Below are 23,686 nucleotides of genomic sequence, written 5' to 3' on the forward strand. Positions count from 1 at the left end.
CATGTACTACAAGTATACAACAGGGTTTATACTTGGTACAGGCACATGAAATGTGATTGAATTTAATGAAATAGTTTTTGTGTCACCTGAGACCATTGTTGCAAAATGACCATTAGGGATTACAATCAGCATAATTGTGCAGCAGCATAAACTATTTGAATAAAGTTTGATATTTCAGAACATAGATGACCTGGATGTTTTATACCTTGTACACAGATACATTTTTGTGTACCTTATATGTGTAGTCATTAAGTTTCTGTCCAACAAATGTCCATTGTCCTTGACCTAATTTTTATGGTTCAGTGACTGCTTGATTAAAAATTATGCTTTTTTTTCTCATTTGAAATTTTCACTTTACAAATGTATTATGGTCAAGTCTGTATCTCAGATTCTATAGGCAATAGGCCAACTATATTTGGTGTATAGAATAATTGTTAGATGTACATGTGCATTTTGGACTAGCAGTTTTCATCGAACCTTGACCTCTTTTTCATGGTTCAATCTTTAGTTGTTGTGGTTAAGTCTATTTCTCAAACTAGCAATTAGGCCTCTACATTTGGTGTATGGAATGATTTTAAGGTGAACATGTCCGACACAGGCATTTTTTTCTGACCTTGACCTTTTTCATGATTTATTATTTATGATTTTGGTCTATTTTGCAGACACTTTGAAGCAATAGGGCCACTATATTCTGCATATGACTTCTGCAGCCCTTCTATGTCAAGTATATATTGATCTTAAAAAATGACAGGTTATTTAGTTTATTGCTTTCATGGGGGCTAGGATGAAAAATTTTGTTCTGCATTTTTTTTTAGTTGTAATATCTGTCCTGCCTTTTTATTTTTCACTCTATTCGGTCCTGCCTTTTTTTTAAGTTTATCCTGACTATTTTTTTTTACCTAAATTGTCATCCTGGGGCCATAAAAAAGAATATGTTTGTTTGCCCTAACCCTATCTACCCATATAATAGCTGCCTACTCAAAATCTTTTATTGTCCTGATGTGAAAAAGTTTTTTTTTTAATCAGATAGGCATGAAGACTAAAAATCATCTGACACTTCAATTACTCTTTACCGAAAAAAAAAGTAAATGCCTACCTACCTACCTACCCACTGTCTCTACCTTTGGGTAGGGTTTGGGCAAACCAAAATATTTTTAAGTGTGGCCTGACTTTTTTTTTTGCAAGTGTCTCATCCTGCCTTTTTTTTTATCAAATCTCCTGTCCTGCCTATTTTTTTCAAATTTCATCCTAGCCCCCCCCCCCCCCCCCCCCCCCTCAAAATCAAATGGTAGCTCCCTATATAACTTTTTCAAATTAACTTGGATTTTAATAAAACTCTACAGCTATCTCAATCATATATTGATCTTACAAAATGCAAGGTTATTTGGAAGTCAGGTTTATTGCTAGCTGAAAATGTAAGGATTTATTTAAAAGGTAAAAAAGCAAGAATTTTCAGTTCGAGCTAAATTCACAGCTATCTAAATCATATATTGATATTACAAAATGCCTGGTTATTAGTCCCCTACCGTCGAAGGGGACTTTAGGTTTGCACTCCGTCAGTCTGGCAAATCAGTTTTCCACACTTTGTGCTTGAAGATATTGATTTGATTTTTGGTGTATTTTTTTATCATGACAAGTTACAGATCAAGTTCGAATTTTATTTATCAATTATAATGTCAATGATAGACTAGGATTGGTTTTTTGTATATATGTATCTGCTACAGCATGGGAATTGTATAGGAAATACACATGTATTTAAATATATAGCCTATTACCTAAGATTTTTTTCTTACTAGATACAAAATAAAAGAGCCCCCTCCTGACAGTTCACAAAAATTCGTACAGTAAGGCACCTCTCTAGTAGACTCGACCAACTGAGCTAAAAAAACTTCACTAGAGCAGCTAATAGAGGACAGTTTGTTTTTCTTGTATGCAAGCCGAGGGGGGTGCTCAAGTTGTGGCGCTAAACATATATATGTATGGTTTATCAATGCTTAGACTTTTTACATGTCCCATTCAAACTATGCATAGTTTGCACCCCCTTATCAAAATCCTTGATCCACGTCTGGCAGAGGGAAGCAGTCAGGGGCGGATCCAGCCATTTATGAAAGGGGGGAGGGGTTCCTAACCCAGGATAAAGAGGGGGGTTCCAACTATATGTCCCCATTCAAATGCATTGATCGTCAAAAAAAAGGGGGGTTCCAACCCCCGGAAGCCACCCACCCCCTGGATCCGCTACTGGCAGTGCTATAGTGTACAGTTTAACAGTGTTTACTGTACTCTTTTAATTTCCACGATTACGATCCGACCTCAAGTCATAAAGCATAAGAGGCACATCTGAAAACTTTGACAAACGTCACATATTTCAAATATTCATGGCTATAGTTACAATATGACGACGAAAGAGATTTAAAAACTATTTCCAAACGATTAACAATCGAAGCGATAAATTTTAAGTCCCATTGTTTTTATTTTTGGATACCCTCGGGACCTTTCAATAAACCTCATTCAAGTAAATATGTTCCGCGTGCGCTGTTCAGATTGGATAACTAGAATTCTGATTGGTTGAAAAAGTCGCATGCAAAATCCTTCAGAAGTGAAACCTTATACGTTTAGTTGTTAGATCCTCGTATGTAGTATAACGTAGTATAACGAAATCCGAGATCTATATTTTAATTAGATTGCTATCAATGTGTAATAAATATATCAAAATATCATGTATATCTGCATTGATAAAAATTATAACTATATTCCTTTATATCTGTTTAGATCTAAGCACCCATATGTGCATGCGGTAAACAGGCTGTCGTCTCTTTTAGTAAGCAGATTACTGTAAGTATACAAAAAAAAGAGAAAAACAATTGAAAAGTTTGACATGGAAACATGAAAAATAAATACACAGAAACAAATCAAAGAAAGTAAACAAATGATAAACAATTATATCAATGATAATATTTAAGGAACGGCTGCAATATTTTTTTCTGTTTATGAAGAAATAACATCAAAAATGTGGTGCACACTGAATAACCCGCATAGCGGGTTATTTAAAAGTGTGTCCACACTTTTTATAGGTTATTTCGAATAGACCGAAAAAATATTACAGTCGTTCCTTATAATTATATTCTAAAATCCATTTGTAAGGAGTAAATTTGGGAAAAAAAACATTGGAGACGACATGACAAAATTATGTCTATGAGCTGATAGACAAAACACTTTCAGCCAATCAGAAGACGTGTTTACATCCAAAATTAAATTATTGAATTATATTTTACAAGTGCACTGTAATTTACCTATAAACCAGGGGCTATATTTGTCATTGAGTGTTAGCAATAACATAAACAGAGTAAGATTATTTAGCGATTGTAAATCCGTAAAAAATGATTTATTTTCATAGAGGGAGGCATCTACGAACATTTTCTCTTAATCTTATTTTATCATTAAGAATAAATAACATTATTTTTTTTAGAAAGCCATGGTTAATGCACGATTTCGCCTATTACTTAAGCAGCGAAGGTAGAGAATATAAACAATGTAGTGATTATTCACATGATTTTTCCAACAGAATTATACAGAAAAGAAAGAAAATTCTGGTATGCATGGTATGATACAAAGACCATGAATAAAATCAATATACATATACATATATATATATATATATATATACAACTCGTCTAAACATCAGCCCAACAATGTTAGATCTGTAAATTTGCTTTCGTAAATTTGTTGTTCTTCCCTCGCCGGGATTCGAATTCATGCTACTGAGATATCGTGACACCAAATCGCCTGCACTGTATCCGACGCGCTAGACCACACGACCACCTAGGCTTCTAAAATAAAGCTTTCGGTGGCCGGTGTTACCCGTACCTTTCCTCGTCAGTTTTAATCTAGCGTCGTAATACAGTACATGATATATAAGGCATGAAGATTGAATTGTTACAGATCAGCTGAAATATCTATTGTAAAGGATCCTACAAATTAATGCAAGATACAGTCACAGAAATAATTATATTTATAAGTACGTTTGAACCAGCGACAACTCTACAACAGATTTATCCATCGGATCACCATCAGTGATGGTGATACATGGCTGTGTACATTCTGTATATACAACTCGTCTAAACATCAGCCCAACAATGTTAGATATATATATATTGTACCCTGAAAGCTTTCAAATATTTATTTAGTCCGTTGCCATAATTTCATTTTTAAGATAAAACTATTCTATCTACGTTTTTCTTGATAATAATGTTTCATTAATTTTGCTGCCTTTCTTAATTTCTATTAAATTACTACTATTTACAAATGTGCTATCAAATTTCGAATTAAACCGTTGGATGGAGAACAACTAAAACACTTATATATGCATAAAACTAAAGGTTGGCACCACCAAAAAACGATCATGAATTCATGTGCTCCTGTAATTGTACGCAGTTCCTGTGCCATTGGTTGTACCCATCATACATGTAATAAGTGATGTGTTTAGAGTAATTTGGTAAAAGTAAACAAAGACAATAAATTAATTTAATACGAATATTTTTATTTACAAATATGTTTGAAATGAATAGATTGAAGAAGGTCCACCTACAAAGCGCCATCTGGATTTTTTAGACATCTTACTAACTGCCAAAGACGAGAATGGAATAGGACTTTCTGATGAAGATATTCGAGCCGAAGTAGATACTTTTATGTTTGAAGGTAGAGTAAATAAATGAATCACAAAATCCCTAATTTTATACATCAGTCTGCAAGATTCTTATAGTAAGCACGGAATTGAGTAATTAACCGAAAATGTTATGCCAAGGAGGCCATAAACAAAATGAAGTCAGTATATGAAAATTGGCTCTTCGTCTGTCATGTTGTTTACTGTTTTAGTTACGAAGCTGATTTGTTCTATCTTCGAGAATATATGTTTGATGTATTTATTAATTGGTTCATTTTCATTTTTATGTAAGACATGCATGTATCTGAAGCATATCAAATAGCCGGTATGTACTATTTCTTATTGAATAAATATTACAGTCAACTGGGTAAAGTGGTAACATCTGTTCTCTGATTATTTGAAGGAAAATGCTGAGTGCAATGTTCCAAATGGACTCCTGTATGGGTTTTACTCGTTGTTGAAGGCCGTACGGTGACCTATAATGGTTAATTTCTGTGTCATTTAGTCTCTTGTGGAGAGTTGTCTCATATCACATCTTATTTTTATACGTGTTGAAAACATAGCTTTTTCATGCAATATACAGTACTTCATATTTCATAAATTTCTAGGTCATGACACGACAGCATCTGCAATAAGTTGGGCAATATACTCGCTTGGGAATAATCCAAGAGAACAAGAGATAGTCTATACAGAAATGTCAGACTTATTAAAAAACAAGAAAGAAATCAGTTGGTAAGTAAGTTATATTAGCTAAGTACGCTAACTCTGTCAAAACGAAAGGCAGAATACTGAAAAAAAAAATAACTGTGTAATTAAGAAAAACCTCAATAGTCGTTGCATATAAAGCAGGGGCGCTTCTTTCTAGATACGAATGTATATGTTTCTTATATATCTAAATGGATTGATGGTGACGGTAAATTAAAAATTTTGCAATTGTCAGAGAATATGTGATAATGAAAAAAGGATCAAGTGAAACCCCGAGGTCAGGAGATAGCTTAGTCTCTGTTTTAGTGTGATTACTATCGAAATGAAAAACATATACATGTATAAGTACAAAACTTATCGGTGGTTAGCATTGTCTAACCAGTGATGATATCCAATCTGGATGACGGACTTTAAAAGATTACATATACTAAATTGAATAGAGTAGTTTATTTTTTTTCATAACTTAAATCTGCAGAGTTTTACAGTGAGTGGACTGTACATATGTGGAGCTCCAGCATGGTACCGTCACGTTTGATAATTATCTCAGGTCAACAGGCCATTTTAAGCAAATTTGATAGGTTTATGTTTAAAAAAAAAACGCAAGGCCGCAGGTCGGATTTAACCATGTTGGAGCCACATATGTAATTGTATTTTCACAGGGAAAATCTTCAAGAAATGCCATATCTGACAGCTTTTGTTAAAGAATCGATGAGAATGTTCACACCTGTTCCAATGGGCGCACGACAGCTTACATCTCCAATGACGTTTGGTGACGTAGTTGTACCCGCTGGTGTAAATGTAGATATTAATCAACACATGATTCACCATCATCCTGATGTCTGGCAGGAACATGAGGTATAATAAGTACTATTTATAATAACAGAAAATGCGGTGGAACTTTAGCCATGGAAAAACATAAAAAATAGCATGTTGTGCCATATCTACGCTCCACATACTTTCCTCTTAGATTTTAGTTGGGATTTAACTTATCCAAGTATTGTACAATATCAAATTGCAGATTTATAGAATAACTAATCGAGGAATTCAAATATCGAAAAATTTTCAACGAGTGACCGAACAACACATTAGTTCACGAATGCGCGTAGCCCATGAGTTAATTATCAGAATTGTTCGGTCACGAATTGAATATTATTTTCGATATTTGAGTTCTTTGATAAGGTATTCTTTTTATTACATTGACTATGGGTATTTTAATGGAAATAAAGTAGAAAATAGAAGGAAGAAGGAACTATATCTTTTTTCTGCGCATTCACAATTTGTTTTGATGCAACGTCGTCGACAACGCCTATATGACGTCAGAGGAGTGAAAGTATCAAAGTTTATTTCACGTGGAATTATCGGTTTTTATTTCACTGGGAAATCACGGTAATTCACTGCAATAAATGTAATAAAATTATATATAGACCATGGTTTTCCACTGACCAACACACTTTTTAATCAAATTATTTCCTTAAACCCTATAAGAAAATGCATTTTATATAACATCACACTATTTGCCGTTTCGGAACCTTTTATTTTTTGTTGCAGCTTATCAGTCTTGATAGTAGATTTAAAATAGTTTGTTCATAACCTTCAGACCGCCTCGGTGGTTTCGTGTTCGCCTCGAGTGCGGGAGGTCGTGGGTTCGAACCCCGGCCGTCAAACAAAAATACTTTAAAATTGGTAGTCTATTTGCTGCTTCTCCGCTATGCACGCGGCATTAAGTAGCAAGAGCAGACTGGTCGGCTCAGAGTCAGAGTAATGCAAATCGAATAATGTGTGCGGGTAAGGAGATATCTTTCTGCGGACTGTTTAACTTGTGAACTAGCACGTTAAAAATCAGCGTGTCGATCTAATACAAAGCAGGGTTAATATTCATCATAAACATGTTCTCGTCCTGAATATGCATACTAATTTGCCGCTTGACGCTAACCAGTCATTCATCATCATTTCATATCTTTAACATCACTATTTATTTATAACTGTCGTATATGAAGCATTTTAGGGGAAGGTCTAAAAAACAGGACAGTTATTTTCGATACGTTTTCATCTGTACAACTTTTGTTTTACTCAACATGTTGTTGAAATTTAAACTGTATAAAGAACACGATATTTACTTACATTATAAGTTTTTAAAAATAAAAAATTAATAAGTAAAAAAAAAATCTGCCAGGACAGTTAAAATTTTTGTAACGTATCAAAAATAACTGTCCTGGTTTTATCTGTCCTGTTAATAGACCTTCCCGCATTTTAGTTCATTCTTTCATTGTTGTCTGAATTTGAAAATCGGAGCTTCCTTCCATTATAGAAAATTTGCATTGTTACTTGGTCTGTCGATATATATTTATGGTTTGCCAATAATACAACCATAGGGTTTCGCAAGACAACATGTGATTTTTACAGACGTGCATCTTGGATTTCAAAACCAATATCCGTACATATATTTCATGGCAAATTCATATCATGACCCTTTTATGTGTTTTAATTATCACATACTTGTATGCAGTATCTAAATTTGATTTATACAAGGATTATTTAACTTTTGTCAATATTAAAATTTCAGCAGATAAAAATGTTTACCATGTGGGGTCATTCCTTTTATTAAGATATAAGGAACACAGGCGCTTGGGTATATGATACAGAAATTTTTTTAAATTTTTTTTTTTTTGATTAAAATATTCAATTTTCTATATTTATACTACATATCTATCACTACTGCGCATGTCTCACCTAGTTTCGAGTGATTTTACCAACTTTGAGACAAACCCCCATTTTACTATCCACACTAAGAAACAATATAGAAAATTGAATATTTTAATCAACAAAAAAAAAATTAAAAAAAATTTCTGTATCATATACCCAAGCGCCTGTGATAAGGAATGGTGTATAGTATATCGCGTATATACAGACATTTTATAGAAAGGTGAAAATTACGGTAGATGGGAACAACAACAGGTTTAATGTCATGTAATGATGTCATTTTAGTGTTATATTTAACATTGTCATAAAAGTGTGAGGTTTGGCTAGCCACAATTTCAAAACCAGGTTCAACCCACCATTTTTTTCTTTAAATGTCCTGTACCAAGTCAGGAAAATGGCCATTGTTATATTATAGTTCGTTTCTGTGTGTGTTACATTTTAATGTTGTGTTTCTGTTGTGTCGTAGTTCTCCTCTTATATTTAATGTGTTTCCCTCAGTTTTAGTTTGTAACCCGGATTTGTTTTTTCTCAATCCATTTATGAATTTCGAACAGCGGTATACTACTGTTGCCTTTATTTAACAATGAGCAAAACCTATAACATATAGTGAGCTAATAGAGGCCTAAATATTAAACAATTCAAGAAATTACTTCTATATAGTTCTTGTTTATTAACAAAAAGTAAAATATTATATTCAACATTTAAGTATGAAAACATACATATAAATATTGTATCGTAGGTGTTTAAACCAGAGAGATTTCTTCAAAACGATATAACAGAAAGACATCCATACAGTTTTGTTCCGTTTGCTGCTGGCCCAAGGTAATGTAAGCATTTTGTGTCAACAAATTAAAGTTCTATCACTGAGACAACAACAAAACTTCAATTGTATTTCGAAAGAAACAATAATGCATGCATTCCATCATGTTCCTTCAATCAAGTTTAAACATTTTTTTTTAATCAAAAATTATATAATTTTTGTTCTCAATTTCCTTTCTGACACTGAGGTATCAGACCTTTATTAAAATGAGTGTTAAAAATTAAGCGTCCACTATTTCGGGATGGCTCCCTCTATTGCATAACACATCAAGACATAACGGATCACAGTCTTTGATACCATCTTATAAATGAGCCTCCTCATGGGGTTTTTGATTATGTGATTACTTGGCCGTTTTTATAGTGCTATTTGATTACCAGACCAAATACTTCATGATTATTTGATTATTTGATAATCTAGGACTGTGTTTTTAATTATTTGATTACCGTTTTTAAAGAAATAATTAATGATTATGTGATTATATTGGGAAAAAAATTGTGATTATGTGATTACTTGGACACCCCATGAGGGCCTCATAAATGAGTATGTCTGATAAAAAATTTCATCAGCTACGCAAAGCCCTTTTATAGTATGGCTCAAATTAAAACAATTTGGAGACTAAGTGCATTTACAAGCAAAACTTCTAAATATCTCAAAATTTTCCAATTACAGAAATTGCATTGGACAGAATTTTGCTATGAATGAAATAAAAGTAGTTATTGGCAGGTTGGTTCATAGGTAAGTATAAAATACCAAAGTAAACTAATATTTGATCAATAATTTCTGATTTGTTGTAAACAAACTTTTATATTTCGTTTTTTTTTGTTACAACTACTTAACGTCCAGCGGCAAATATTATGTGGTACCTCAATTGGAGGCACACTATTTAGATTAAAACATACTCAAAATGAATCACATAAGCAATTCACTGATTTGTTGTTTGTTTTTGAAACTATTTTTGTGAAAAGGAAAAGGTTATTGAAAACACTGTGGCACAGTATTTAATGATATATTTTTCAGAACTACATCATATTTCAAAGAAATGTTGCGTTTCTTGAAGCAAAATTTGTCATGGCAAAAGTTATACAAAATGACTGTCACACTATTTATTGATACATGTATATATACATAGCCTATTCATGCGTATAGAACAGCCATTTGGTTACTAATTCTTTTTTGGTGGTATGACAAAGTTTATTGAAAATCTTTCACTGTTGTACATCATATAGATATATATTGTTTTCAGATACAAAGTAAAGCTGGTCGAAGGACACAACTATGATATAAATCCTGAACTTGTAATGAGAGCAAAACATGGCATTAAAGTGAAGCTGGAGAGTCGTTAAGTGAAAAAGGCAGAAATGAACTGTTAAATTTGTAAAAGTTGGGAGGAAAAATATGTGTATGATCATAGAAGTGAGCTAAATATGATGGAGCAAGTATCATTACAAACAAGACATCAGTATGCACCTAAAATGTAGTTGATTCAATAAAATATATTTTGTTACGTCATTGATCACCAATGATTAGCACAAGAGCATGCTTTTCTGGAACTGCCTGTGAAGTTTTAGGTGTAATGATTGATATTTTGGAAAACATGGTTTGTTTGTTGCTTGAAATTGAGCTTTGGTTATCTTTTTTGGATGGTGTGAGTTCATTGAATTCAGTAACTTTTATTTATTGTGTAAGTGCTTGGTGTCGGTTTAGTTTTATTTGGCTGATATTGCAGTTTGTTTGGTCTCATTTTCTGCTGTTAAATAAATATCTAAGGTTATGGGGAATTGAGGGCTCACAAACATGATTAATTGCCAAATTCTTTATGTGCCTGTAGAGACAAAATGTGGGGTTGCTTTCATTTGACTTTCATTGGTTTCACAAAGAATCTGCATTTTGTGCCTTGTAGAATTTGTTTTCCCTTGGATGTTCGAAAATGGAAGTCACAGTACACCCAAGAACGGGAAAGAACATTTCATTGAGGATTGATTGATTATTGGTTGCTTAATGTCCAGTGGCAACTATTTTATGCATGTTCAGGACAAGAACAAATTAACAATAAATACAAGAGGAAGGTTCTGTATTTGAGGCTGTCCTGGATGAAGGTTGGGGAAATTTTGACTGCCACTGGAAAATGAGGGTATATTGGATAGGGACAGAAATTGGGCCTTACAGCAGGCAACCTATGCAACCCTCAAAGAGTTGTTGTAAGGGTTCTTAACATGCAGAGAGCATTGTACTCTCTTTACACCAGGCATCGGATTAAACATCCCCATTCTATATGGATGTGGCTGTGTACATCCCGCACAGCTAAACAGACAAATCACACTTTGGCAAGGATTTTACTGTCAGTCAGAAGAAGACCAAAGATACCATATTTCTATTCCCCAGATACCCTTGGCGGGCATTTCATACAAGACACTGTTTACATAGTGTGGATATGCAACATATAATATTTCGCCATACTAAGAACAAAAACTTGACATTTTATAAATGTTTTTGTTACTGCAGAATCAATTTCAATATCCATCCATGTTGATGATCAGAAGTCTTCAATATTATTTTCAGAAATCAATTTTTTCTAGTCATGATCAGTTTCTAAAATAATTGTATATCATCATAATAATTGTGTATCATATGGTCTTCTGGTGGAGTCTATTAACAATGGTGAAATATTGTTCACTAATCCTGCTGATACTTTTGCCATGTTTAGAATCTGTTTTGCAAGAGTTATCTTTTCTTGATCTGTCTGGAAAAAAAGAGCAAAATATATTCACATTTTTGACTAGCTACATGTATGATTGTAATTGAACATTTAAATAATACTTATATAACTTTATCAGAGCAAAATTTTTCTCCTTTTTGACAAGATTTGTTGTGGCTATCAATGAAGGTGTTCATTTTTTTTTATTCTTTAAATTTTTAGACCATTTTTCTATATTCTTTATTTATTTTGCCCATAGTTCTCTATTCTTTATATTTCAGCACCCCATTATTGTCTATTCTTTATTTGTTTTGCCTTTTTTCTCTGTTCTTTATGTTTTTAGCCATTTATTCTGCACTTTTTGCCCATTATTCTCTATTCTGTAAACCCCATCCAGACCCTCATCAATATCAGCTGGAGATTAGCTTAAAATATCAGTTTTTAAAAATCGATTGGCAGGATGACATTAGAATATGGTATCCAGAAAAATTGTAAAAAATGCTGTTTACATGACCTAAATTTGGTCTTAGGATTTGTTGTTATACTAACACAAGCTATAGGCTGGTAACATATCTGATGGACTATCAATTCCAAGAGTACCAAGCGCCCAGTAGTCAGCGCTTTGATGGTGGCATGATTTAGATGATGCATTTTTTGTGTGTCTAAATTTCAAGTTATTTTCATACAAGAAAATGATAGTAATGAGGAGTAACTTAATGAAAAACTTTATACCAACTTGTGCACTATTTTGGATGTCAAAACTAGAGCTGTATTTCTATTTACAGTATACACAAGTTGATTTATTTGAAAATCTCTCTTGGGCCAGACTTAAAAATATTTCTATTTGCCCAAACCCTACCCACCAGTATCAGGTGTGGGTAGGTAGGTAGGGAAATTCTTTTTTTTTATACTTTTAGAGAAAAATAGGTGAACAAATTATTTTACCTTGTAAACAACTTTTAAAATTAAAGACTATTATAGAGTTTTGTATAAATTGTCACACACATATATGCCAGGATCTATATGTACTATAAAGATCTTTTCTATTAACAGTTTTTTTCAGCATTCCACCTCAATGTTCACACTTTTTTCTGAATGTTTACATTGTAAATACAGACAAGCATTTTAAATGAGTTTATACTCAGTACTACGAGATAAAAAATATTTCCCTGAAATAAGAACAGAGATCACTGATAAAATCACACCAACAAAATGGAACTGCACCTTCACGAACAAAACTGCGATAGTACAATTGCTTATAGACTGTTCAAAATATATAAGGAGCTGTTTGATAACTGTGAAAACTTCCAGGAAAATATTGAAAACATATATCTCAAAATGGAGGAAATGACAAACAAATGAAAATAGTGATTATCATAAGTGACATATATATACCGACACAGAGTCTGTCATATAACAATTGTAAGAAATGTAAAGAAGCAGTGGACAAGTATTAAAAGCTATGAAAATGAAATTAAATTATTAATAAAAAGGTCCCTGTAAATATGCCATGCATGATACTTTTATTGTTTTATATTTATATGTGCTGTACATACAATGTATGTTGGAAAAAAAGTTTTTGTTTTATTCTTTAAAATTTTTAAGTTAAGGAAAAACTCCATAATATATTTGGAGGTTCTCCTAACCATGGAAGTAATTACTTCCATATCGTAACTAAAGGAGGCTCATACTAAGAAGAAGAAGTTTATTTGAATACAAAATTCAAATACAAAACACTTGAACAAAACACTGTTGACAGAACTTCTGTCAGAATAATATCATTTTAATCAAATTTTAATGCCGAATCAAATTCCTGAACAACTTGAAATTATTGGTTCCTCAAAATCGGGCTCAAACAAGTGTCCCGATCGGTCAGAGACAGTCACACAAATTTCATTAGTTTTCCGTAGCATGAAATCGTCATCGCACACTTTATCAAACACCTCTTTCCATGTTTTTTGCGTTTTCAAAACGATAGAATTTGTTGGAAACTACAGGTTTTGATTTTAATCCAACCTTTATATGTACTAGGAGCTCGTACTAGACAGTAACATGTTGTTTTTCATCCGTATCAATTGGAGGCTTTAATACATAACACAAATTGTCCTGTGATAAAGCGCAGTCAGATCGGATCAGGTTATTCTATGCAACAAACTCAAGACGGATACGGATACGACAAAACTCCGCAAAATAAAAAAAACGTGAATTTTGAATAAAAAAAGATTTTGACTCGGGTGCTTTTTTATGGGTCGGTCGTGTTAGGGCAAACCAACCTATTCTTTTTTATGGCCTTGTTATTCAGTGAATCACAGTGAAACAGAGTGATTCATGATCAGTTCATTTACATTTATTGAATAAACAGAGCTATTAGAGTGAAACACCCACAATCACCAATATTCATTGTGGATAAATATCACTTAAAGCATTTTTCAACTGAATCACCTGTTTTGTACTCAAGGAACTCCTCTTAAGTGCATCATTTTATAGTATTACCTCAAGTGCTCCATACAATATAGGAGCACCATAGTGATCACAGAACTGAGAAACTAACTCCAAGCCAACTCCTCTCTTCTCTGGACTTTTCACTACAATAAAAATACATATACTATATAAGTGTTAAATCAATTAACAATGGAACCTGTCTTCAGTGCACACATTTTGAACTTAAGGTTAATTTGTGGTGAATTCATTATCATTAATTGTTCACTAATTTTCAAGAGCCATGAATTTTAAGTTTTCAACAAAATACACATTGGCTTTTTGTTTATTTGCATATACATTTACAGTTGCGGATCCAGAAATTTTCATAAGAGGGGGCCCACTGACTGCCTAAGAGGGGGCCCGCTCCAGTCATGCTTCAGTGATTCCCTATATAATCAACCAAATTTTTCCCACAAAAGGGGTGGCCCGGGCCCCTGAAAAACCCTCTAAATCCGCCTCTGATTTATGTATGCACTTTTGAATACGAAATGATCCTAATAGTAGAATATTCTCAAATTCTGTGAAGTGAGTATTTACCTGAAGCCATGGCCATAAATTCTGATCTTTCTGGGAAATACCTGATGTTGTGTAGTCCAACATCTTTTAATACCCTCCATGGCCATAAAAAATGAAAACAACACATTAAAGAATTTCATGTGTCCCAAGCGCTTTTCTATTTTCTACTTTCATCAGGAACGCTCAAATCTGAATATTTGAAAGCCACGAATGTATAAGAACCGAAACAGTTGAAGAGCTATAGCTATATGACAAAAAAAAAAACCTAAAAAATAGCCAAATCCATTTAAGGTCAACTTTGCCTGATCTTCCCAGGAAATACCTATACATAACACCTTTACCCTTCATTGCAATAAAACCTGATCTTCCTAGCATACATGTATACCCGATGTCTAGCCAACAAAACATCTTCCAAATAAATACCTGCATGATTTCTAGTCTTATACATATATCTTTCATTGTCACAAAGCAAGATATTTACAGGAAATACCTGATACCTCCTGTTTTACAGGGCTCACGCTACCAGGCGACTAGGGCGAAAAAGTCGCTTTCCCGTCCGTCACTTCGCTTTGCCCGACACTCAAAAGCAAAAACAAGTCGCCCTGTTGTTTACGATACTCGCTTTCAGTCGCTTTTGTCATCGGACATTTTCAATTTTTACCAAGTTGATAAAACATCAATTTTTTATTGATTATTAAAGAAATTCAGACATAAATGATTCATTTACTTAAGAAAAGAGGTTTAAGCATTGACTTTACAGTGTGTAGCAGGTTATTTAATAAAAAGACAACTTTTTGTCACTGCATGCACTTCCGGTACTTGTTACTCAGAGAGCTTACATCAATCTAACTTTCGGCGGCAATATAAGTTTGTTACTTCATTTGAAAGTGATAAAAGTTGCCTCCAGTAAATGTTTAATCCATTTATAGCATTAAAAACGTCATATTCCTTTCCAAATAGCTTGTCAAACATCGTTTACTTTTGTAAATATTCTTCGTCCGCCATTAACCGTTAATTAACTATGGATCGGAACCGGACCAGCTATGACCAAAATCCATATTTTTACAATAATAACTACGGACACATGAATGGAACAGCTGACAGAAGAATATTGATCCCAAAAGGAAAAAATACGCATTCCACGTGCATTAACAGACTTTTGGTTAGATCTAATTGATTAATGTATATAATTCCATATAATTTATATGGATTGTTTCAAAATATTGATTAAAGTTGCTTAACTACTAATATCATCAATATATTATGCAGGCCCAGCTTAACTTTGTATATCTTTTGATGAGAAACACTGAATTTCATAAACATGATAAACAAGATAGTTTTTAATTGAATTGTAATTCATATATTATAATTTCTTTACCTTTTTGACATAAAAAAAATTCTTTTTAGTGCTAGATATTTAGTTGGTAGTTTCTCACAAGAACCTAAACTTAAACAACTTTGAATTTGAACTGTTAATTTAATTGTATACTCAGATATGAATTAAACAATATAAAAAGAACATTATTTACATATGACCCTTTATACTATAGTAAAATCAAAACATTGTAGCGCAGCGCGCGAAGGAGCACTTCTCTTTCAAATCTCACCACTTCTCCCTATCAGTTTCAAAAAGAGAAGTCACTTCTCCCTATGATTCTGAAGTAGTGTGAGCCCTGTTTTAGCTGTTTACAGTTATTTACCTTTCAAAGCCACAAAACAAGATCTTCCTAGAAAATACCTGAGGTCTACATGCTTCACTGATTCCTCTACCACTCTCATGCTGAAATAAGAACAGTATTTTCAATGTTTAAATTAAGACTTTAAATACAATGAATATGACTTACAATTACTAACAGTGATATCTAAGATTTGACAGAATTGTCTGTGATGTTGCTGTATGAAATCTTTTCTGAAGTACAGCAGCTAATGTATCAGTGTATGATGCCATTATTTCTAGATCAGCAGGTTAAGCACAACAGAGCTTGGTTTGATACAGTATCATTTAGTATTGTGGTTTTCATGCCTTTCCGTTGCTGACCATAACTTTTCTCATATATCTTTTTAATCATGTTCATAAAAATTTGAACAAAAGTTATATAATATTCATATAAAATTTATGGAAATAAAGTTTTACATCATTCATAATCATGATAATAAAGTTCTCATCTTTACAGCATCAACATGCATCAAATAATTGCATAACCAAACAAAACCATAAATTCTTAAAATTGTCTGACATTTTATGCTTTAAATTAGATTATCTTGGAAGGTTACTCCTCTATTTCATTCAAAATGAATTTTAATTGACATGTTGTATTTAATTTTATATCAATTAGTATTAATGATACATGGCCTGTTTCGAGGCAAAATATCTGTCCCTATCCAATATACATGTACCCTCATTTTCCATTGGCAGTCCAAATTTCCCCAACCTTCATTCCTGCAGCCTATATAACAGGACCTACCTATCATATATTTTTTAATTGTTCTCCTCCTGAACATGCATGAAATATTTGAAACTGGTTGTTAAGCAAATAATTATTAATCAATTAAAGATACATGTATTGAGTTTTTGATTTATATGTTATTGACTTGAATCTATCATGATTACTTCCCCTTTTTGTTGTTTTTTTAATCTCATAAAGTTGATAAATATTTTTTAATGTAGAATTTATTGATTTTTCCCCCCTACCAATCTGGGTCTACTCCACAAGTAGAAAAGTGAACTAGTGTTGACTTTTAGTTTTCAATACCCTCTTTTGGTATTTATAGTAAGCGGGTTTTTATCCTGGTGTAGATTTTCTGAAAAGGTGGGTGCGTATTTTGTATGGCTACACTGTTCTTTAAACTTTTTATCAGGTCCGAATTCCGACCAAGAAACTAGGTGGTCAGGGGGAAAATATTTCCGTAGTGTAAACTTGATTGTTGTTATGTTTTACATGTATATTTGTACCTTCTTGTATCTGATTTGTAATCTTATATGCCAATAAAAATCATTTAAATGTTCAGTACTGTAGTTGTTTTTTGCGTTTGTTCTCAGTTGCTGCCCAGATGTTACTTTTGATCATGTCCAAATTTGAGATGAAGGATTCTGTCAATGGCCAAATTAGTGTAGGTGTTTCTCGAGTTTATTACTTTTATTTGTGTTCTAACAACATGAACAAGGAATACAGCAGGTAAATGTATGAAAAATTGAATGAAACGGGCCTGTTTGATGATAACAACCGTCATTGTTTTTTACTTTCTGTTGTTCTCAATCAAACAGATCTGTCAGTGGCGGATCCAGGGGGGGTTCCGGGGGTTGGAACCCCCTTTTTTTTGACGATCAATGCATTTGAATGGGGACATATAGTTGGAACCCCTCTTTTAAAAATGGCTGGATCCGCCCCTGTTCGTGGAAACAATAAAGAATCAAACATTGTTTTCTAAATCATTTATTCTGCAACAATATTTTCAATATCCTCTAATCATCCAAGACTGGAGTTCAATTTGTCTCTCAAAAAGAAATCATTACAATGGACGCATTTTACCAAGTTTCAAGTTGGGTTTTTTTCCAGAAAGTCCCTGCATGTTAAGCATAAGAAGAAAGTTTTTTCTCATGTTTCAAGGGCGAAAAGGGGATGTGTACTATGCATGACTGCATTTTATACACACCAATAGACGGTAATCAGAAAGTTAAAGGGAAAAGAATAAGAAAACAGATTACACGGTAATACTTTCATCATGTTACTTCAAATATCTTATAAAAAAAGATGTTACCTTTCCCTGTTTGTCAAATCTACAATGAAGCATATAAAATCAATCCTAGGTCTGCTTTCCTCATCTTCAGTAGACAATGGCAAACATGTGGCAGTACGGCTAAAATAGAGATACAAGAACTAGTAAACTATAAATTTACTTTCAATTTTATACCATTAATTTCAATTAATTGACTGCTACTACACACCCATCCAAATTGAATAAATCTGTACACACAAACTGCTTATGCAATACGAACATTTTGACCCTGCTTTCAAAATTATCTGCCTTCTTTCATTACCTTGGTGAAGTTAATTAGTATTTGTCCTTTTGGTAGCTTTGCTGAGTAGGTTTTTTATTGCATGTTTAAATTTTACAACAAATGGTCTTACAGTGTTCTCCCCAGGGCCTGTTTTACCATCATGGTAATGTAATGCTATATTGCTAGAATGTGATGCTATCTGAAATTAGTTTCTTATAGATTATGTTATGGATGTGATGCTATAGTTTGGTACAAATGTATTTCATAATTTCCTGTTTACCAGGATGATATAAGAAATTTCTGAGAAGAACACTGGGTCTAGATAGGTTAAGGTGGTGGTTCTTGCACACATGAAACTGGTTAAAATCCATCACATTTAATGCCTGTATGATATATATGTACCAAGATAATATACATGTATCTGAACCAATTTTTGTTTTTTGTTACTAGTATATTCTTTTTTTGGAGGAGTAAGGTATTGGTGAATAGTTTTGTCTGTTGTACTGTCCAATAATCTTGTTAATTCCTGCATTTTATCATTGTTATATGTATATAAAAGAAATACATGTACATATATCTACACTGTGATCATACTTACATTTGGACAGAAAAAGGTTCATCTATAGAAATAATTCCCTTGGCTAATTCATGTTTTCCAGTGCCTTCAGCTCCTACTAACTACAAAGAGAAAATTAAAAAAAAGGATAATAATACATTTTGTTTTCTTCAAAATACTGACAATTTCAGTTCAATATTAAATATAGCACTGATAATCATGATAATAAGCTTTTAAGATAACCATAACTTAATATTAGTGTTGGTCCCTTGTTGTCATATAGGATAAGCTTCCTTTGGATCAGTGTTGGTTGGAATTACTTTAATTTTTTTCATTATGCAAATACAATTACAATAATTGGCAAAGGCCCATATTTCAGTACATTATTACAATGAATACAGCATAATAACAGTCTTCACGATAAACTTTTAAATCTACAGGCCCAGAGTTCAATTTTTGGAAAATTTTAGTTAGATTCTGTTGGCCTGTAGAGATGATTTTTACAGGCCTGAAAGCAGTTTTACAAGCCTGGGCTGCTGGGCCTGTAGTTAAGCGTGAAGACTGTAATAAAATAAAATATGCATGAAAATCATGGAATTCATGGAATACTTTTAACTAATACTAATTTCTGTGACATTATCTTGATAAATATTTAACATTAGTTTTGATTACACGTGTGATTTCAAGATCACCTTTAAGATTATTAGGGCATTTAAAATTTAAAACTGTTAAAAAAATGAAACAGAATCTTTAAAAGCACTCAATAAGCATGATAAGTAATTTCAGGAAGAAAGAATTTCAATACTAAATTTTAAAAGTGATAAAAACATTTCTTTATATTTTTTTAACAAGCTTAATCATGTTAATTCTTTTTATGGGTTAAAATACAGATTCCTTAAAAAAAAAACCAAATCATTATAATATTAATAAATGGATCCTGGTATACATGTTATATGCCCAAGGTCTATAATAATGACCTGAGGATGTCTGTAAGTAATGGCCCTGGCAAGACATAATTGACATAAAAGTAAATGAATAAAAATTGAATTGAAATTAGAAAAATAAAACAAGAGACTTCTAAGAGCCTGAATCAACTCACCAGCCAAAAAATTGAAATAATAGGAAAAGGCTAAAAAACTAGTAAAAAAATATCATCATTTTAATTTTTAAATCTGTTTCATCATGGTAGCAATAATCTAAAAAAAATTATTTCTATCTGAATAGGGACGTTTAAAATCTATAGGTGACCCAATGCAAAGCAAACTATGATTTCTTAATCTATCCAACATATCCTCCTTTCCCAGTGGTAATCAAAACTTTATGTCCTTCATCTTGATCTATTCACTTGTAGAACCTATATATTAAGCCAGAGTTCTTAAAATCTTTTTTTCCCTATTGGTCCTTGAAGAAAATCTGCTGGTCCATTTTATTATTTCCATTTCAAAATACCAAAATTGTGATGATCCAGTCCTTTGAAATTTCTAGGGGTCAAAACCACCACTTTTTGAGACCTCTGCTAAAAAAAGGTTTATTGTTAATTTGTTCTCACCCTATACATTGCTATAGCTTCAGTCTGCACTGTTAGCCACTGGTCCGATGCCCCAGAATAGTAAAATATTATTCTGACTAGTAAGTATCTGCATATTCTTGTTTATACACATAAGAAATAATCGTAACATTGATCTTCGGACTAGTAGTTGGAAAAGATTTTGGTGCAGACTGTAGCTAAATATTGTATGAAATACTTGCCAATGGACATTGAGCAAGCAACAATTAATAAATCAATGAGTACGAAAGTGATCTTTTAAAAGATATGACATGTATGCCAATAACTATGTGTATTTCATAGAAAATAGGGATCAAAATATAATATTTTCAATTTGTAAATGATGATCATGATGATTGCTTCAGCATGTCAGGGTTCGAAATTAATGCAGGACCGATAGCCCAAGTCTAGAAGAATTACCCTCGGTCTAGGCTAAATTGTTTTATCATAGACCGTGTGTCTAGACAATTTACGATATTTTCGATGCTTTAAATAATACTATTTTTTTCTTCTGAATACTAAAGAGCGTAAATGACTATGATCATGATGATCAAGTTCAAGGTTACTTTTAGTTTACTAGTGTACCTCAAGCTGCCCTACTAAGTGCAGTTGAAAGAGCCTAAGATCATGACTCATTGATGATAATTTTGACAAATTAAATTTCAAAGTCAATGCTCTGCCAGTCAATGTTTGAATACATCTATTGAAACTCATTTTAAAAAACAATGAATTTGAATTGATGGGAAAATATATAAACAAATAAAAGGTACATCAATTTTTTTTGGTGCAGTCCCTTCAACAGAAATCTGCGACATACTTATATTTGAAACAATTAATCAAGTAGTTTCTGCATTTCAATTTTAAGACAAAATATCCTAAAAAGGCAGATACCATGGATACAGGGACGATGGATTCACAATATAAAATGGAACATCAGATGAAACTAAAGATTTTTTTCATCTGGCAAAAAAATGTAACCCCTAATCATGCTTATTTAAGTTCACATTTGAAATCTCAAATGATACAATGTCTTCTTAGATGTTGATGTAACTAAAAGGTCAAAAATTTACATCACAAGGCTTTCTTGACCTTGAGATACATTTTAGATACATGTCAGAATAGTTTGTATATTTGATTATATTAAAATAATGCATCTTAGGATGACCATCCCAAGCTTTAACTGCCAAACACTAACATAGTCATTAGTGTCAGGTCCTATCAGGCATAATGGCATGTGAGGTTGCATATATGGGTATTTTATAATAAACAAAAAAATAACAATCAATAAAAAATAATTATTTTAACAATTTTCCTTTTATTTACTTTCTTGATACCCCCAAAACAGGCTTTGAGACAAAATTTTTTACATTTATAATACACACAGATCGCAGGATTTTGCATGTAATCATGAAAAATTTTCTTGGGGGGGGGGGGGCATGCTCCCATACCCTCCAAGTTCGGGACGTTTTGCGAACCTCACCGGTGATTCACGGCTAGGCTTTCTGAGTCAGTGCTAGGCTAACTATAATTGATCTAGCCCTGTGGTCTAAACTACATTTTAAACTTAATTCTATCCCTGCATGTTCAGGTTAAAATGTACATGATGTAAGCAATCGCAATTACTTCTATATTCTAAATTCCCTTGTTTTCATATTCTTCAAATTCATATCATATGGAACCGTATAAACATGATATAGCTCTTAGGTCCTTGTGATATTTTTTGACAATGATGAGGACACTGATAGCAATTGTAACAAAATTTAGTGTGATACCCTTTAAATATTTTTTTAGCTAGAATGAATATAGATTCTAAAATGGGGAATTGTGACAAGATTTACTTAGCTAATTGTGTAACATGGATAACACATTTAACTTGGATCATTATATTGTGCTATATACACAATTTATAATTTTAAGTATAGGTAAAAAAAAAATCCAGGACAAGTGCCTGTGGCTGTGGTTATATCGACTGTATGAACATTTCACGTTTTTTTTATGAAATTTTAAATATAATCAATATATTTACTAAAACTGTAACTGTGTTAAACTGTGGTAGCTTATTATGCGGTTTAAGAACAGTTGCTGTCATTTTCACATTTTTCTTTAGCTTCTGGTGTTTACAAAAAAAACCTCAAATTTCAGCGCGTAATTTTAAGCTTATCTCCCTTATCTTTATATCCGGTTGAAAATGAACAGGTTAATTACATTGTGTCTATAAAGAATCTATGGAGATTTACACTTAAGACCGATACAAATTAATCTATGATAAAGCACAACAACGTTCCTCTAATAAATTAACTCTGTCAAATCAAGGATTTATATAGTAAGACTATTCGTCAATTTAAGGTTTACACAAATACAGAACAGGTGCTCTTTTTAAAAACATTGTTTTTGTTATAGGTACAAACATTGACCTGAGTTATCAATAAATTAAAACATAAACTAGTATTATTGGTTTACAGCTTATATAATCATTTACGGTCTACACATTCTGTAAATATTATTTTGGCAGTCTATTTGTGAAGTCTTTACCTAAGTCTATTGAATGTGTACTTATTGATATTTTTAGGCTTGGAAATATATTATATACGTTATTGTTGGCCATTGGACTAGCTTGCAGTTACTCTGAGTAATTCCAAATCGGTACTTTAATTGTATCAGAGATATTATTTGTCTCTGATTGTATCTTAAGTCTTTTTCCATGTCATCCAGGTCCAAAGTAGAGCTGTCCCAAGTAGTTCCGGCTCTATGCAGTCGATCCGTTCCATATTCAAAGTCGATCCGGCCCCTATCTGATTTTTATTTTACATAAGATAAAAGTGATATATATTGTATGTGACTTGTAGTAAATGAATTTGACGAATAATAACAATGATTGACGATCAAAATTGAGTCTTTGAAGCAATTGCAATATATTATCTAATCAGATGAGATATTTATTCGAATGTTTTTTTTAAATATCAATATCTATTTTTATTATTAATATCGAAATATATATGCCTTTTAC

The 23,686-nt window shown here is 32.5% G+C and overlaps 2 protein-coding genes across 2 annotated transcripts in view; one reads left to right on the plus strand and one right to left on the minus strand.

Moving 5' to 3' along the window:
• The window catches only part of LOC127713044 (cytochrome P450 4F11-like), a 31,751-nt gene extending 21,357 nt beyond the window's left edge, over positions 1-10,394 (plus strand). Inside the window, exons 6-13 of the mRNA XM_052219645.1 lie at positions 2,770-2,832; positions 3,467-3,590; positions 4,566-4,695; positions 5,269-5,392; positions 6,025-6,220; positions 8,805-8,887; positions 9,555-9,620; positions 10,129-10,394. Coding sequence (XP_052075605.1) covers positions 2,770-2,832; positions 3,467-3,590; positions 4,566-4,695; positions 5,269-5,392; positions 6,025-6,220; positions 8,805-8,887; positions 9,555-9,620; positions 10,129-10,228 — 886 coding nt within the window. The 3' untranslated portion in view covers positions 10,229-10,394. The remainder of the gene's footprint in view (positions 1-2,769; positions 2,833-3,466; positions 3,591-4,565; positions 4,696-5,268; positions 5,393-6,024; positions 6,221-8,804; positions 8,888-9,554; positions 9,621-10,128) is intronic.
• A 134-nt stretch (positions 10,395-10,528) lies between these two features.
• On the minus strand, positions 10,529-22,829 carry LOC127713045 (centromere protein M-like). The gene is made up of 6 exons (XM_052219647.1): positions 22,706-22,829; positions 19,176-19,255; positions 18,337-18,435; positions 16,278-16,357; positions 14,074-14,165; positions 10,529-11,625 (listed from the first exon to the last, which is right to left on the minus strand). Exons 1-6 carry the CDS (start codon positions 22,766-22,768, stop codon positions 11,494-11,496), a joined length of 546 nt encoding a protein of 181 aa, XP_052075607.1. The 5' UTR covers positions 22,769-22,829; the 3' UTR covers positions 10,529-11,493.
• Positions 22,830-23,686: the final 857 nt, after the last annotated feature.

The sequence above is a fragment of the Mytilus californianus genome, unplaced genomic scaffold, assembly GCF_021869535.1.
Source record: "Mytilus californianus isolate M0D057914Y unplaced genomic scaffold, xbMytCali1.0.p SCAF_8, whole genome shotgun sequence".
Classification (NCBI taxonomy): domain Eukaryota; kingdom Metazoa; phylum Mollusca; class Bivalvia; order Mytilida; family Mytilidae; genus Mytilus; species Mytilus californianus.

Excerpts from the sequence above, each read along its gene's own strand:
- LOC127713045 (XM_052219647.1), bottom strand. The coding sequence starts at position 22,768 with ATGACAGCAACTGTTCTTAAACCGCATAATAAGCTACCACAGTTTAAC. Across the intron at positions 16,358-18,336 it reads GATTTGACAAACAGGGAAAG|CATGAGAGTGGTAGAGGAAT; the intron begins GTAACATCTTTT and ends TTCTTATTTCAG. Across the intron at positions 11,626-14,073 it reads TATTGTATGGAGCACTTGAG|ACAGATCAAGAAAAGATAAC; the intron begins GTAATACTATAA and ends CTTTTTTTCCAG.